The sequence below is a fragment of the Fistularia commersonii genome, chromosome 5, assembly GCF_037954325.1.
Source record: "Fistularia commersonii isolate RoL2024-O1a breed Wild chromosome 5, RoL_Fcom_v1.0, whole genome shotgun sequence".
Lineage (NCBI taxonomy): Eukaryota > Metazoa > Chordata > Actinopteri > Syngnathiformes > Fistulariidae > Fistularia > Fistularia commersonii.
This window is the reverse complement of record NC_141288.1, coordinates 13,167,502-13,185,090: the sequence shown is the minus strand read 5'-3', so window position 1 is coordinate 13,185,090 and position 17,589 is coordinate 13,167,502. Positions and strand designations below refer to the sequence as shown.

Genomic DNA, 17,589 nt, shown 5'->3' with positions numbered 1-17,589 from the left:
CAGAGTTAATTTGTCAGTAAATCTTGATTTTGAGATGACAATGGAAAATCGAATGGATTGGCCTTGATGGCATGTTGTTTCAGTTTTTAAAGTCAGTGTCAGATGATATCCATTATCAGACTTTGGCAAATCCCTTAAATCAATATAGGGTCACCACAGTTTGGGAACTAAAGGCTAAACCTGTTGCCAGCAATAAAAGACCGCTTTGAAAAGAGTTACCTTTTGAATTATTCAGTGGAATTGGGTCAGTTTAAGAATGTTGTAAGATTAAAAGGTGCACTGGGGTGATTGAAAATATAGGTTGTGACTCACTGACGCATCTTTTCTTTAACCATCTCATCTCAAGAAACATCAGGAATAAACAGTTAGGTTTAAACAAAGTGTTCTTATTGGGAAATCTGTGGACTGTTCCTGAGTATGAATATTTTTTCGACCAAATGATTTGTTAGAAAAAAAAAGTCTGTCTTCACAATAGTAATACCTATGATAAACTGCCATTGTGTTTTGTTACTGTACCTATTAAGTTTCAGTATTCTGCTGCTGGGAAAAAAAAAAGCTGTCAGCTTTTACAAAAATCGAAGGAACCACTGTTACATAAGAAATTACAACTTTGGCTGTTTTATGGGGCTTTATGTCACTTTCTAGAGGTCAGATTTTTATTTTTTTTGTTTAATATATCAGGCCAAAATTACTTTACCCTGTTTAGCAGCATCAGACATCAAATTAGGTCAGACTACAACTGTTCAGACCAACCCAACGTTATGGTCTTTTTACAATGCACAGCTGGATTTCTCACAATTCACGTGATTGGACATTGTTTTTAAGAATCTCCTAAAGAAAGTCCGTAAAGGCCAGTTTTATATAAATTTATTGCTCAGCATGGAGATGAACCTTTATTGAAAGCTATATTCAAAGAGTCCCAAATACAATCAGATAGGTTTTTGTTGTCATTAACTGGAAGGCTGGGTTTTGATCACAAAAACATTTTTTAGATGAGACTCTGTAACGCCTTGTATTATCTTTTATGTAAATAATATAAAACTGTTTTGAGTTGGTTATTTATTGTGATCAATAAGTGATGGTAAAATTACTGAGTCATTGCCTCAATTATTATAATATGATATTTAGATTATAACATCAAGCCTCTCTTTATTTTGGTTCAGGCTTCCTTGTACGTGTAGGTCTCTCTCATTCTGCCTCCCAATATTTATAGGGCAATTGATAGCTGAATGGTTTGATCAGTATATATATAACTGACCAATTCTGTCCACCCTGAAAATTTTTGGATTTGAGGGGTTGTAATCGTAGGGGCCAGCATTGGACTTACTAGTTTGCAGGGATATTTGTCAAGTGTTGTTTATCTTGTAGCTTCAGCTGGATCCCGTTGACTTTCGGACGACCCATCTAATCTTTCACACGATCACCAAATGCTTGATGTCAAGGGACAGGTTCCTCAAAATGAGAGGTGAGACTCTAGAAGTAGTTAATTAAGTTTGTTAAATCCGCTTTAGTCCGGAAAAGAATGCATTTTTAATTTAAATGTGTTTTGTTTTAGCCATGGAGATACTGGGCAACCTAAGCAAAGCAGAGGACAATGGTGTGCTTATCTGCGAGTATGTGGACCAGGACTCCTATCGGGAAGTAATGATGCTCCTCACCTTGCCTGACCTCATGCTTCTTATGGCCTCCTTGGAGGTACTATACCTGTTGGCACAGCTCGGAGAGATTCCCTGCCGCAAGATCGCCTCCGTTGACCATAGCATAGGTATGAACCTCCCAAAATATCTGCTTTTTGCAACAAAAACTAAAATCATAATCCCAAGTTTTATTTAGGATTTTTTACAACTTCTATCTTGTAAAAATGATTGATTCATTGTCATTTCTAAGTGACTCATCAAATCATGGCTTTCAAATGTCAGTTTCCTCTACCGATGAAATATATTAGAGCTAGTTACATTATTGTGTGCTTGTTGTGTGCTTGTCCCAAATATTTTTTTTGTTTCCTCTTCTTTCAGACTTATTAGTAAGGTTAGTATCAGTTGACCTACATACATTTGGACCGGATGCCCTTACAGCTGTGCGGCTGATTGAGCATCAGGCCAACACTGAACAGGCAGCCGAGGTTCGACCACAGCTGGTAGAGCAGGTACCTGCACCCATCCCGGGAGCACAAGCACCTGGTGAGTATGCATTTCATCTGTCCGCCTTCACACTCAGTCGTACTAAAATGGATATTTGATGAAATATTCTATATTATAATATAACATATTGTAACTCAGAAGAATAGGATTTTTTTTCCTGAGTGAGGCCTACATGTTCTTGTCCTTCCAAGGCAAACAAGTATTATTAGGAGAGAGCCAACAGTCTGAGCAAGATAGTTTTAAAGTCACTCAGGTAATCTACTGTAATGGCCTTTCCCGACTGAACTCAGGCACTGGTGATGTAATGGCTGTAAGGGCGTTAATCTCATCTCACTTTCTAAATACACAAGTTGAGACTTTACAGTTGCTTAGCTAGGAAATGTCAACCAGATTGTAGATTAATTCACATGACCTCTGGCATGCATATTTAGTGATGTTTTTTTTCTACAGAGGTGCTCATAATCAGAGGGGGTAAATAGTGCATACAATTGAGAAGGCAGGGTTCATTCATTCACAAAACAAATATTAGAAAGCAGTACTTACTTTTTGTTTTTTCCAAAAGAGTGCAATCATCATCCGTTATAAATGTTTCGAATTTGCACTGTTAGAGCTTTAATTAATAGTTTTGGCAGAAACGCGTTTCCTCCATAATTTCACATACTGGTGGTTCTTACTTAACAATTGGGTTACATTCCAAGGGGTCTGTCGTTAAGCGAGTTCGTTGTTAAGTGAAACACCGTTTCTGCCATACTACCGTACAGTATTTGCATACATATCTGCCATTTAAACCGTGCTATTTTACCCTTTTTTCCCTTTAATGTTTATATTTGCATGAATATAGGCCAATTCTAAGCGTGGATAAGCACATACAATACATAATCACTCACAACTCTGCTGCCAGTGCATTCCATGCATTTTAATATTATCTCAAAGCCAGTCGTAAATCAGAGTTGTCGTTAACCAAGTGCATTATTAAGTGAGGATCACCTGTACTCGATTTTGATGTCCTCAAACACAAAGGAGGGCGAGAGGGGACTTCATCGAAGTTAGAAACTAAATTCCTAATCCTAAAACTAGCCAAGTTAAATTTAGGTTCTTGCAATTATCCATTTAGGAATCTTTTTAATACTGACAATTGAAGTCACAGGAAAGGACACAGCTGCCTCCCATACCAGCATGTGGCACGGTTTGGCTGGTGCTGAAGAAAGACCCCAACTCTTAATTATTTTAATCTGAAAGAAGGGGGTGAAGCATAATGTTAGATCGCTGTTGCCGATTCCAATTGTAAAGATCGGACTATCATTTACCAGACTCTGGTAATGTGTGAGTTTATAGCTGTTTAGGTTTAACGTAACCTAAAATGAAAAGTACTGAGCACTTCGAAACAAACATTGTCAACCCCTGTTATGTCTTTAAAGTTGTGCCACCAACAAAGTTAGCCCTCAATGATTCCTATTTATTCATCTATTTTTCTAAAAGTGTTTGTTGTTTATCCCCTGCGTGTGTGGGTCTCAAGAGACATGAGATTAGCTCACCAAACTTCTAACCATTAGTGTGTGACTTGCTCAGTAACTCCTACAGGCAACCAACTCACCTAACCTGAAAATTGAGGTTCCTTCTGCAGTCATTGTTGTGTAGAGGACTATTAATGAAGTCATTTGTTTTCTGACATCTAGTGGACAGCCTGGGGAAAAGCCAGACTGGGGACCTCTTTAAGAATACAAAACCGCTTTCTTTATAGTGCTTGTTTCAGCATTAATGAGATTACACAGAAGCATTAAAATTTTCGTTTGCTTTTTTCATGTTTTTTTAGTAACACGGGTCCCAGTTCAGTCCACGCAACCACCACCTGGTATTGTTGAACTGGATGGAGAAAAATTTATACTGCAATGGTAAGAATCCTTAATGCACAAATGTATATTGCTAATTGAAAGTCTCAGTTGACATTTTCTCTTGTAATGTGCCTAGATATAGATTTAGATTATAGATATAGATTTGTTTAAGGGATCCCTAGTTAACAAGATGTTATTGACGTTTTTACCACCTTCATAAAACCAATAATAAATTTGCTCAACATATCTTAGTTTGTGTATAATTGATAAAAAAAAAACTTTTTACTGATAGGTAAAATGGTGACGTGCACTTGTGTACATTGCAATGTTGCCTGGGTATTGACATCGTGAGGTTGAACGGGGCTTTGTCCCATTCATTTTACCCTACGGTGCAAAAACATGCATCTGTGCAACCCTTCCCGTTTGCGCCCGTGAGAGACGTGAGCAAGGAGAATAACACCGAACCGAGAAGTCAAAATGGCCTTCAAAATATAGATGAAAAAAGACACGAAGAGGCAAGGGTGGGCAAAAGTTGGTGGTGTGGGTGCAGCATCTGTGTTTCTATGCTAACAGAGGGAGAGCCTCTGTTGTAAGAAGCTCCACTTTTTGTAATCCGCTGTTCACTTTAGACTTACTGACTACTGTGTTGACTGATCAGGTGGTCGTCATTTTCATCCATGACTGCTGGTGATCGTTCTTTCATCATCGGATGCTACTCCTGCAGTAGCAGGTTGTTGACTTCCTTGCAGAACAACATCCAGCTACTGCTGCCCATGGCATTTATTTGAACCGGCTTCACTGGTTTCTCATAACAAAAGTGTAGGCACAGTGTTTGGCTTTAGTATCCGTTTAAAATGAGCAGCACCCGTGAGCTCTTCCAGCAGTTTAAGTCGGCTAAATATGTCAAATGCATCCAGAGAGAAGCGGTGAGAACACAGATGTGGATCCTCAGGAAGTTGTGTATGTCCACAAGCAATTTCCCACTACTTTCTTCTTGTCCCCTGGAAATTGCACCCAAAAGTAGCACAATATGACATTACCATATATACCAGTTGTCCCCAACCTTTTTTTCACCGCGGACCGGTCAACGCTTGACAATTTTACCGCAGATCGGGGGGGTGCACTTAGATTGTTTATATTGCGAATATAATAATAAACGTGAATCCACTGTGTACTTGTATGCAACTTTATTAGCAGCTCCCTCGTAACATTGTGCAAACGACATAACACGAGTATAACATCAAAGTCTCCGTTAACATCCCCTCTGCCCCCCTAAATAAACTATAAAAAATATAAGTTTAAAAATAAATAAACAAGAGCCAGCAATCATTAGAGAGCCTGTCGCTGCATATTTTGCATAGTGGACTTTGTCTGTGGGAATTGCCTGTTGCGCTAAATCCATATTTCAAGTAGAACTCCTGTTATTGTCTGTTAAAAGCGTTCTTTTATTTGGAAGTTGTAGGTTCTTCTTCTGTCTCTTCACAGGGTCCCTTTCCCTTCAATAAGAAACTTTCCCAAGACGTTTGTTTGTTTTTGTTTTTTTTTTACTCATTTTGCTAGCTTGCGGGTTAAATTTTTGGCGCTCAAGTGACGGAGATGTTACTGAGAGAGTCCGGTCATTTTTTGAAATAAAAGATTTTTCAAACTTAAGATTATTCAGACTTAGAAGATAAGTCCAACAGAAATAATTAATTTTTTCTTTGGCGGCCTGGTATCATTTGCAGCCCGGGGGTTAGGGACCTCTGATAAATATTATACCATAACATACCAAGCAAAAGTTAACACTGGCGGAAAGGCAAATTGAACAGGAACAGCCTGTATACCTCATCGACCCAGCATGCATTTCTAGTAAGACAATGGCAATGCCCCTGGGTTAAAATATGTTATAAATTGCAATTTTTTTCTTTATATATATTTTTTTTTAAATAAATAACTGTTCTTCGTGCCTTTTTTAACAACACATATTTAGTGCGAGACAAACATTCAAGAATATTTCTGACAATATGTCCTCCCAGATGAGGTTCCCTTTGATGGAATGATTATGTGGAAGCAAACTACCTTACTAAGAGAAAAGATGACATTTGACTTATAACTGCGGAGTTTATTTATTCAGATCTTGGAGTTCTAACCATTCGTCAAGGAAATGCTTCATGTTTGTAAATTGAATCTTTTTTTTTTTATTAAAATAACCACTCTGTCTGTGATCTCTTCCCCCACCCCCACCCAAACAGGCTTAATGCACACTTTGAGACAAACCTTGAAGGCTCTGTGTCCAGATCAGAAATGTACTCAGAGTATCTGGCCACATGCAGCAAGATGGGAAGAAGTAACATCTTAAACTCCACTGGCTTCCTCAAATGTCTGCGGTCAGTCTCGATTCTACCTGAGTGATGCTTTTATGTTCTGCCTGCAGTGGATGCTGAAAAGTTTCTTATCCGAGCAAAGAGGAAAAATGAAGCTTCTTTGTTTTTTTTTTTAATTTAATCTCCTGTTTGAGAATTTTCTGTTAGATAGATGCTTGGAAAATCTCAATACATTTGACTGAAATTTTTTTCTTCTCGTGGTTGTCAAAAGATGTTTATTCCACATCACTTTGTAAATCTATGATGTCCAACGCCTACAGGACTGTCTTTCCCAATCATACGATGCGACGGCAAGAGGAGTCAAAGACAAATGCCCAAGTTCAGATTCTTCTGGTAGGGCTGAGGCGAAGATCAATCCCACTGCCCATCCAGCTATACTACCAGCAGCAACAACAGCAGCAGCAGAATTCCTGTGCTCCGCCATCTCCAGCAGCTCGACATGAAGCCCTTGGAGACGCTCAGGCCCCTACCCCAGGTAGAATACACATTTTATAGCTAAGTCCTGTTATCATGCCTGTCAGTACCAGGACTACTCTTGATTGGGTGGTTTATCTTTGATAGCAGAGTTGTTTGGCCACATAAGTTGCTGACTCGGACCATAATGGTCCCCCTGGGTCAGATTGGCGTGTTTGAGAAGAGGGGTATCTTGTTAATTACAGTGTCAAAAGCTGAAGAGTATCCCAAGGAAGAGCAAATCTTTTCAGAATAGTTGTCTGAGAAGGATGCTGTATGTTTTTCAGAGAGCAGAGCTGGTACCATTGGGACAAGATGGCCGAACTAACTAATGTAGTCAAACATAGAAAGAAATTGATCGAAGTAGAAGAAGCCACTTAGAGCTTTGAAGGGAAATTGAAAGGAAGCTTTGGATCATCAACACAAACTCTGGACGTCCACACTCGTTTTACCCTACTTTATACATACATATAGATATGTTATTATCAAAGAAGTATGAATTTACATTTGCAGTGCCTCAAATATATATGACATAATTAGGCACCGAATTAGTCATCTAATTGTTTCATGATCATAGCAATTGATTCTGTGATTGTAAAATACCTGTCTTACAGGATTAGCCATGAAAGTTTAACCCCAGAACTACTTGTACTATACTGTATATTCAGTTGTTGCACATCAATTATTCATCACAGTGAGTAAGGCTGATCACAGTAAACAAAGTTGATCAAAGTTGATAGAAAGATGTATGGAGGCCAGTACTGGGCAATATTGGAAGAAAAACCAGTTAGTCTGCAAAAGACTTGTGACTAAGGGAGTGATTCATCTTCTAGCAGGACAATGACCCTAAACCTACAGTGACAACTGAATGTGTTCAAATGGCTGAGTCAAAGTCTAGACCTTAATCCAATTGAGATTCTGTGGTGGGACTTCAAATTGCTGTTCACAGATGCTCTCCATCCAGTCTGTCTGAGCTGGAGCTGTTTTCCAAAGAGAAATGGGTAAAAAAAATAAATCAGTGTCTCGTTGTGCAAAACTGGAAGAGTCAAACCCCAAAAGACTTGCAGCTATCAATGCAAAAAATGTGGTTTTGTAAACCACATAGTGTTGGTTAATCACATAAAACCCCAATATAATAGGTTTATGTTTGTGGTTGTTACATGACAAAAGTGAAAAAGTGCAAGTGAGATGAATAATTTTGCAATTCATTGTATCAGTAGATAATGAATGAGTGGGGACAGGCATATGCTGTAATGAAATGTATGTAGCTATCCTACATTCTCTTCAATTACGAATGGCCTCCAGAAATAGGTATATTCATAACTGTAAGCAATCTTTGGAAAACAGAATGTATTTCGTTGTCAGAACATACCAGTCATGGATTTTTTTGTGATCCCTCACCCCCAATGTATTAGGCTTATCTCCAGGGCATCCTCCAGGGAGTCTTGGACCACAGTTCCGGGCACCGGGCCCCAGTCTCAACACCGGTGGTGCAGCTCCATCCATGGCCTTCAATGCACAGGAACATCCCCCTTCAAGTCACCCAACTGTATCTCGTCAGCCGGTACCCCCGCACGTGCCTCTGCAGTTACCACCAAATCCTCAGGCTGTAGTGCAACAGCAAGTTCGACCAGCGGTCCAGATTCCTACATCTGCACCAGACACACAGAACCCTGCTGCTCCATCTTCAGTTCAGCAACACTCCCCAATGCTCCCCACAGGAACACCTGTCACGTTATTTCAGCAGGTACCACAGGGCCACATACTTACTGCCAGAGTGCAAGGTGTGTGCCCTCCAATTGCCCAGCACCCGCCCCTAACTCAGACCCCTCCCTTGACTGGGCCTCAGGGAGGAGCTCCGCTGGTAGAGTCTCAATGTGGTGCTGCTGCATCGGTATCCTCGTCCTCCATCCAGGTGGGGGCTGGTCAGACTTTCAGTAATGTGGGTGTGCCCAGTTCCACGGGGTCACGTGTCACCTTTCAAAATATTGCCCCCAAACCAGCGCCAAACCAGTCAGGTGGACCAGCAGCCACAATAGCCACCCCCAACCAGCAGCCTCAGCAACAGGCACAGAGTGTAGTAATAGTCAGTCCCAACCCCCAGCAAAACCCCGCCTACACCCCTGCCATACACCAGATCGTTCTTGCCAACCCATCTGCCATTCCAGGTGCTCAGACTATCCAGATAGCAGGGCAGCCTGGAGCATCCTCTACGCCCTGTCCGCCCTCTGCCTCTCACTCTAGCACCCCGATCCAGTCCAATCAAACGGTCAGCCATGCTCTGTCTGTGAAAAGGCATCAACAGCAGCCTCCCCTCCAAATTATTTCCCAATCTCCTCCCTCTCAGCCTACCTCCACTGAGTCCAGCTTAATCAAACAGCTGCTGCTTCCAAAGAGAGGGCCTTCTACACCAGGTGGAAAGCTAATCTTACCTGCTCCACAGGTGCCCCCTCCCAACAGCACGGTAGCCCCAAGTCCGCAAGTCATCTACCAGGCAGGCTTCAGCCCCCAGGGACCCTCACCCCAGCCTCAGCAGCTCAATGTTCAACTGGTTCCAGGCCAACTTCCTGCTGCAGGGGCCCCGACCCTTCAAACAGTCCAGCTCTTGCCAGGCCAGCTCATTTCTACGAGTAGCTCTGGGGCAGCTACCATTATTCAGGCACCAACAGCAGCTGGACAAGTCACATTTACTGTGGTCCCTAACACTGGCTTCACCAACTCTTCTGCAGCTGTTGCCGCTATCAGCCATGGTGCGGTGACCCCTGGTGTCCCTCCCCCTCCATTCTCTACTGGAACATTACCCCAACATGCTCCAGAAGCTCCTCCACCACCACTGCCAGCTCCCCTCAGAGGAGACAAGATCATTTGTCAAAAGGAGGAGGAAGCAAAAGATGCCACGGGGCTGCACATTCATGAGAGGAAAATAGAGGTGATGGAGAATTCCTCTTTGGCAGATGGAGATTCCAATAACAAAACAAGTAATGGTGATGTTGCGGCAAGTGCCAAGCTGCTAAATGGTCGGAAGTGCATGGAGTCTAATCTACCTCCATACCACTCAGGGAACAGCCAGGGGGCACTAAATGGCCCGGCTTCGGAGAGTCCTCCTGCTAATGGGAAACAGGCGCTCTCCCCAGGCCTGAAGAACCCACTGGAGGGCAACCAAGACCCCAAAAAGACTCTAGTCAATGGGGTATGTGACTTTGATCGGGTTGATGGTGGTGGCAACTTTAACAAAAACATTCCAAATCACATTGCTTCCAAACAATATGTGGGGAATGGGGAGGTGGTTCCCTCTGAGAAGAGTCACGTCTCAAATCCACCTCTTCCTAGTCCTCCTCCCCCTCAGCAGGACACTGCCAAAGCCCAGCAGGCTGAACGCCTGGTGAATGGACCGCAGGCCGTTGGCAACAGGCCCCTTTCGGAATTAACCAATGGACCTTTAGGGCCTGGCCATGCCGTGCCTGTGCTAAGACAGCAACTGCTCCCTAATTCCTCCCTCACATCCACTGTAACTGTTACCTCCCAGAGTCTTGCTGCCACTCCTGCAAATGGAGTGGCCTCTGAGGTTCGTGGCCTAAAAAGGCCAGCAGACAACGAGGATCGTAGTGCAGCCGCAGCATCCTCGGGGATCCCCAATAAAGTGGGAGTGCGGATCATCACCATCAGTGACCCCAACAATGCTGGCAGCAGTGCCACCATGGTGGCAGTGCCAGCAGGAACAGACCCAAGCACAGTAGCCAAAGTAGCAATAGAGAACGCCACTCAGCAGAGGAACTGCTCACCCACACAGGCAGCTGGCTCAACGGTAAGTAGTAAAATTAGTTTCAGAGTAAGCAACATTTAGCTTGTGGTTTTGATGTGCCTTTTTGTGTTGGTTTTATAAAAAATAGTTGCCTCTCACATTGCCAGACTAGTATTTACATTTCAGTTCAGTTTGAAACTGTACTGGGTGATGTAGCTTGCATATAATTTTGCTCTATTCTAACAATAACATTATACTGAAAGTTGAAACTGAATCTGTTAGTCATAGTACACTGAAACTTTGATATTAGTAGTACTTCACTGTTATACTGAATGAATTTATTCTTCACATCATAATGCTGGCGAATTGATTCTTGATGAAATGGTTCTGCTATGTATAAACCAGTTGTGTGTTGTTCATGGTGTTTATTGTTTGTTTGTTTGTTTCTGGAATCTCTTGTTTGTGAGCTATTACTAATAACAATTTCATTTGGTGGTTTATCAGGTCAAAAAAACAGTCGCTGCTTTTCAATGTGTTGTAAATTGAATAGTTATGTAGTGATGTTCGTGTTCTGAATTGCTATGAGAATTAGCCTTAAACATTCTTGCCTGATATAATCATACATTGTTGCATATATACTGTTAATCAAGGAGCTGTTTTTTTCCCATGTTATATGGGGAAGTATTATACATAGCTACCAGATCGATATTTATTTATTCATGTAACTTGGTAGAGAGTGGAAGCATGGGATCTGAGGAACCCCCGGATTCTGGGTGCAGTGACTTTAGTCTTGGCAAATTTTTGTGCTCCGATTTGGCTTGTTGTATATTCAGGATTTGATAAAATTTTCAGCTGAAAGGTGTTCATTAGCCTTTTATCACATTAATTAGGTCTTTCTTTTAAACTTGAAAGTAAGTTAACTGCAATCGGTTTATAAACAGAAGCACCCTACTTTGCCTTTTAGGATTTTTCAATGACCGTTAAAGTCTGATCACAATCTGACATGGTGTTTTGCCAAGAGTTATTAGTTATTGTCAATTAACCTCGGGTCTAACCAAAAAACGATATCTCTTAGTTTAGAAACAATATAATGAACAGTGTGACACCAACTGGAGGTCAACCTAGCATCTTCATTATAGTATCTGCATTTTTTTTTTCTGGCTATGTCTTCATAGTGCCAGCAGTGGGATGGTAAACTAACTTCAGCTTGAAAACAGCTTTGCCTTGAAAGTCCTCAATGTTGCCCTCTGCTGACCAAATACTGAAGTTGTTCAAATGGGCTTCTTGATCAGTTGGAGTACAAATCTCTCCCTGCTGCTGCATCCTCTACCATCCTTTATCTCACATATGACGACAGTTAGCCTTTTCCAGTCTGACTTACATTTGACATACAAGAGAATTGCAACCTCACTTTCATGATGGAGACTCCAACAGTCACTGTATTATCACATTTCCTCCTGCGCAACTTCACACAAATAAAGGGTACATAATTGCTACAACATGCTATGGTAGTTTCAAGAATACAGCACAAAGCATAGTTGTTATAGGCCACAATTAATTACCTGTTCAAGGAATTTTGTTAAAATCCCAGACATTTTTTGTCTTTGCTTATCAAACATATCCGTGTAGGTTTTCAGTCATCCAGGTCACGGTGAATTTTTGTCAAAATCTTCTTGTCTTGGCGACTGGACTTGGCGACTCACTTGTAGACGTTTCACCACTCATCCTGTAGAAGCCTCTCTGATGAGGGGTGAAATGTCTACAAGTGAAGAAACTCAATTCCAGTTGCCGAGACAAGAAGATTTCAACAAGAACTTCTCAAAAATAGTCGAATGAGCTTCTAAGCTTTGTCCAGTAGATAACAAAAATGCACATGCATAGTGGCAGAAAATCAGAGTTCATCATTGGTGTCCTTCCATTCGACTTTGTACGATAAACTACACATTGGTGACATGATATGTAAACTAAAACTTATTTGGCAACTAATTTCTTTAGATCACTCACATATTTGTATCTAGTATGTTGGAGAATAATTCACAATGGTAGTATCTTGCAAAACCCAATCATTGTAATGGAATGGAATGCTGACCCTTGAAAGTATGTACCAGTAGTTTCAAAGTACTTTGTTGGTTCCAAATGTTGTGAGATAAAGTGTACACTGTTGCCTTAAAGATTTATTGATGGCAATCTTGTAAATTACAGATGTATTGCAACATGTAACTCTGGTTTAGTGTTGGAATTGTACAATGTGAAAGCCATCGAGTTTTTTATGTTACATTTATTATCTCTGTCTACTTAACACAATCGATGAAGGGCAGGTGGTAAAATTCTAACAAATCCAGGGTGAACACTCTTTTTCTTTGCATTCATTATATGTTCGCTTAGAAATGTTCTAAAAGCCATTCATACATTGTCAAAGCATGTTTATGAATTGTTGCCAAATGTGTCACCGAATTTAAAACGCCATATGCTTGCAGTCCTGTGTTGTCATTAGGAGGTAAAGAAGGTGAGGCCAGATAAGACCATGTGGCACTTGCTGATACCCACCTCCCAAAGTAAAGCAGCTGAGAGAACAGCCTCTGCTATTAGACAAGCTTAGGTTACATCTCAGCTAACAAAGCTGTTTTTGATATCCTCTGTCACACGAAACTTGTACTGTTATTGTTCTTTTCATTTCCTGCGTGGAAAGAGCAAGTTCAGGGCACTGATAACATTCATTTATAGGTCATCTCATAATGATATTTAATGTGTCTGTTTCTCAGCCAACCGTTACCCCATCTCCACCCCCTGTTTCTCAGCCCACATCAGCTGGTAACCACAGCCCCCACCCCCCAACTCAGCAAACACCCTCTGCACCACCAGAGCAAAGTAGGAAAGCAGGGCAAAACTTCAAGTGTCTGTGGCAATCCTGTAAACGGTATGTGACACAATAAACGTCTTGAATCCAGTGATAAATCATCAACACAACTGTATTGTTTCCAGTTGACTGTTTATATTAAATTTGGGTAGCCTCTCGAGCTTCCTCTAATGACTCCTGTTGTCTGTCCACTAGGTGGTTTGAAACGCCGTCTCAGGTGTTTTACCATGCAGCAACGCAGCATGGTGGAAAAGAGGTGTATGGAGGGCAGTGTCAATGGGAGGGGTGTGAACCCTTTCCACGACAGAGACTGTCCTTCATCACACATCTACAGGTAGGACAACTATATTGTCTTTTGGAAGTATTGTCTTGTGGCTGGTAGGCTATGATCACAAGATCACTAAAAGAAATAAGCTACCTATTTTAATATTCCAGGGAAACAATATACAAATACCCAATGGTTTCTAAAGTGGTTTTTCAAATGGTTTTCAAAAGTTCTCAATCAACATGACAGTAAACAGATTTTGTATCAAGCTGCCCCTACATCTTAGCCTCCACTACCATGTCCCCAAATTATAAAATATAGCAATTTCCCATCAGTCAAAAATGAACCGGTCTTAAATGTCTCTTTCTGTTACTGGATGGGAGCTTACATACACCTCCAAAGATTCTGTCTGGACATCATATGACTTGTGATTGGATTTGTGGAGGTTTTTGACTCCCCTTCAATGGTAGTTTGAGATTACTCTGTAATCCCCCCCCAATCTTAAATATGTTCTTTCTTGTCCAGGATAAGCACTGTTCTCGAGAGGCTTTGTTGGCTGGACTCAAACTGGAGGAGCAGCAGGCCCAAAGTCCCAATCAGGCTTCTCAGTAAGTCATCTCTTGATATTCTTGAAATGTGCTCTTTAAGCCAGTCAAATAATTTCAATGGAATGGGAAATACAAGCATGTCTGAGTTAATAATTGAAGTATTCATTATTCAACCCAGTCTCATCCTAGTATTGCAATGTCAAGTTGGACACCATCGTAAAACTTAGATTGAATTAATTTTTCTAAAAAAAAAAAAGATTTTAATGTTGTTTTAATGCAGGACTCCGCCAGTGGCAGGCGGTACACCGGCACCACGAGCACCGAAAGCAATTGTCAATCATCCGAGCGCAGCTCTCATGGCCCTACGTAGAGGCTCTAGAAACCTGGTCTTCAGGGACTTCACAGTGAGTATAAAGTTTTGAGCAAAACTTCTTCTCCCCCATTCAACTATTTTATCTTCAAACATCTGTCATATTTGGTTGACTCACCAAAGAGTGACTGAGTGTCCAAATTTAGCAAAAATATTGAATTGTTGGATTGCAAAATCCTTAGCTTTCTATTTAATGTGCATTTGTTGAGACAAGTAAATAGTGAATATGTGAGGCAGCCTTTTTAAATGTAATTTATCCTTTATTAATCCCCGTTGGGAAATTCATTCTCTGCAATGAACCTATCACGGATGAACCATGAGCAGTAGGCATGCTGTCCACCAGCACCAGGGGATCAGCTAGGGGCTCATTGTAGTGCTCAGCAACACTTCGACACAGAAGGAGCCAGGAGTTGAACCAGGAATGTTCAGTTCCAAAGACGATTGCTCTATCTCCTGCTCCACACCGCCCCCCATTTCATCTCTGAAAAAAGCATTTGCAGTTTTTGCCTTCTACAAAACTAAATTGGTTGATTTCTCTACCCCCACCCATCTTGTCCCCTCTAGGATGAAAAAGAGGGACCAGTGACCAAACACATAAGACTAACTGCTGCCTTAACGTTAAAGAACATCGCCAAGCACTCTGACTGTGGTCGCATGTGAGTTTCACACTTGATGCTTAGCTTTGCTCTTGAGTTCTAGTGGCTTTTTTCTCTTTTTAAGCAAACAGTATTTATGTATACTGTATAAAGATCTTTGGGTTTCTTTGTTCCTTAGGTTGGTAAAGAGGCATGAGACGCACCTCTCTGTGCTGGCGCTGAGTAACATGGAGGTTTCCACCACGCTCGCCAAATGCCTTTATGAACTGACACGCTCGCTCCAGGCTTAATGCCAAAAGGACAACCTCTACAATCCCTCTTCAGAGACGGGAGTAGGAAGCCACCAGTGAGCTGTAGCGGGTCTGCAGGGAGGCAGAAGGCAGGAATCAGAACAAAAACTCTCCTTCTGCCATGCCTGCCATCCCCCCAACCCTCACTCATCCTCAGCTCCTTCCTCGCCAACCTGTGTTTCAAACCCCCACACACACAAACTGCCACGGGGTCTTCTACCAGCTGCCCGCCGGGGGGGCCCTTTCCGATCGCTTCCCCAAGGGACTCCACCGACGAAACCCCAAACACGAGCACATTTTGTTAATTAGTTTTTTTTTCGTTTTTTTTTTTTTTTTTTTCCTCTGACGTGTGCGCTGGAGTGAGCAGCGACTGACTGAAGAACTAGGGTGGGTGGGAAGAGGGGTGGGGCTTGCGCAGCACGGGACTCAGCTGGCAACTGGCGCAGAGATTTTTTTTTCTTTAGAAACTTGGTAGCCTGGTTTTCTTACTTGAGTCAATATATTTTCACTTATTTATTATTGAAATGAAATACCATTACAATTAATGAAAAAGAATCTTGTAAATATATTGTGAATATATATAAAGAAGATCCTCTTTCATGCTGATGCAGCCACTGGAGAACGTGCTCTGTGGCATAATAGAAGCATTACTTTGGTAGGATTGAATAAAGTAGTATGTTTTTTGTTTGTTTTTGGTTTGTTTGCTTTTTTATGATCCCTGGTCACTTGTATCTAATGTGATTCTATACTCAGCAGTGGATGAATGTACTTAAAAACCTGTAAATAATTCTGCAAAGGTACTGATGCTGTAAAGCTTAGGGAGGGGGAAAACAGTTTTTTGTGGAACTGTGACATTTTTTGTATAATACCTTGTAGAACTCATTTTGCTGGCTGAAAGAGTATGGAATAATATATCATGTCATTTTGTAGAAGAAAAAAATATTGAAGGTATTCTCTCCCTTCCTTGTCCCTCACACGCCTTCCCTTTCAACGCGCACACACACACATACATAAACACACACACCACACATGCACACACACAAGTAACATGTATCCACTGTAAGCATTTTGTCATTGTACGGGCACGGTGCGCGTAACAATTTTTTTGTATTTGTAAATTGGTTTAAATACATGGAGTTTTTATACAGGTTTTCTCCTGTGTTCTTTGCTTTATGTGCAGGTATAATATTTTCTTCACTACTTTTTTCTATCTTAATATAGTGTGGAGTTTTATTGTACTATTTTTTCATTCTTAATACCATGCCACATTCCGGCTCACGTCCTCAGACTGTCCTCTCTACTGTGTGTTGTGTAACATTTATGACTGCCTGTCGTATTAGCATCTGACCAGGGCGACCCAACCATCCTCATTTCTGCAGTGTCAGTAGGATGTGTGACTATACATAGACCTAACAGTCTGTTAGAGATTGGCTTTATTTACTTTGGTGACTGTTTATAGTTTTTAAATAAAACACTGAACATTTTGCTTTGGTTATAAGCTTTCTTCTGTTTTCTTTAATTTTAGTGTATGCAGCCCAATCCTCTGCAAGTGTCAGTGTTACATAAAATTAGATTTTTTTTTTGATTTTTATTTTTTAAAACATCGACTTGGGTCAGTTTGTTGCACTTGTATGTTGTGCTAAGTATGTTCAAACAACTTCTCCGACTTTAGCTAAAAATAATGGGGGGGAAAATAAAAACATAAGAAAAAACCCTTTAGACAATTAACCTGAAATCATATTTGAATATCTATGAATTTAGTATCGGTATGCCTGCACTTTTTTCCCATAATATTTAAAATAGAGGGATTGTACTTTCTACCTCACATTCATTGGCTTTTTGGTTTTTAAAAAGGTGAGTTTATAGATCTAAAAGATTAAATGAATAACACTGCCACCCACAGAAAGGTTCTCATTTTCCTAACAGGTACTTTGTGTCAACTGTCAAAAATGGCATTTTTATGAAGTTGTAAGCAAATTAAACTTAATATTTGTACTTGAACTATATTTGAGAGATTTGTCTTTACGAATAAGTCAGTTATGTGATGAGCTACTTATTTGACTTAAGACTCATTTTTATGTCCCCTTAAAGGGGGGGAAATAGTAAATGTCATGAACAGAGGACATGTGCTG

At 41.0% G+C, this 17,589-nt stretch overlaps 1 protein-coding gene across 2 annotated transcripts in view; it reads left to right on the top strand.

Annotated features, from left to right (window-relative positions):
• The window catches only part of arid2 (AT-rich interactive domain 2), a 42,032-nt gene extending 26,424 nt beyond the window's left edge, over window positions 1-15,608 (top strand). Inside the window, exons 9-21 of one of the 2 annotated variants that reach the window (XM_086146888.1) lie at window positions 1,369-1,465; window positions 1,556-1,765; window positions 2,016-2,180; window positions 3,955-4,033; window positions 6,205-6,339; window positions 6,597-6,811; window positions 8,205-10,594; window positions 13,330-13,448; window positions 13,584-13,722; window positions 14,179-14,261; window positions 14,482-14,605; window positions 15,136-15,227; window positions 15,346-15,608. In XM_086146888.1, coding sequence (XP_086003014.1) covers window positions 1,369-1,465; window positions 1,556-1,765; window positions 2,016-2,180; window positions 3,955-4,033; window positions 6,205-6,339; window positions 6,597-6,811; window positions 8,205-10,594; window positions 13,330-13,448; window positions 13,584-13,722; window positions 14,179-14,261; window positions 14,482-14,605; window positions 15,136-15,227; window positions 15,346-15,457 — 3,960 coding nt within the window. In that variant the 3' untranslated portion in view covers window positions 15,458-15,608. Of the gene's footprint in view, window positions 1-1,368; window positions 1,466-1,555; window positions 1,766-2,015; window positions 2,181-3,954; window positions 4,034-6,204; window positions 6,340-6,596; window positions 6,812-8,204; window positions 10,595-13,293; window positions 13,449-13,583; window positions 13,723-14,178; window positions 14,262-14,481; window positions 14,606-15,135; window positions 15,228-15,345 lie in introns of both variants that reach the window. The other variant, XM_086146887.1, reaches the window with a different exon arrangement.
• The last annotated feature ends 1,981 nt before the right edge of the window (window positions 15,609-17,589 follow it).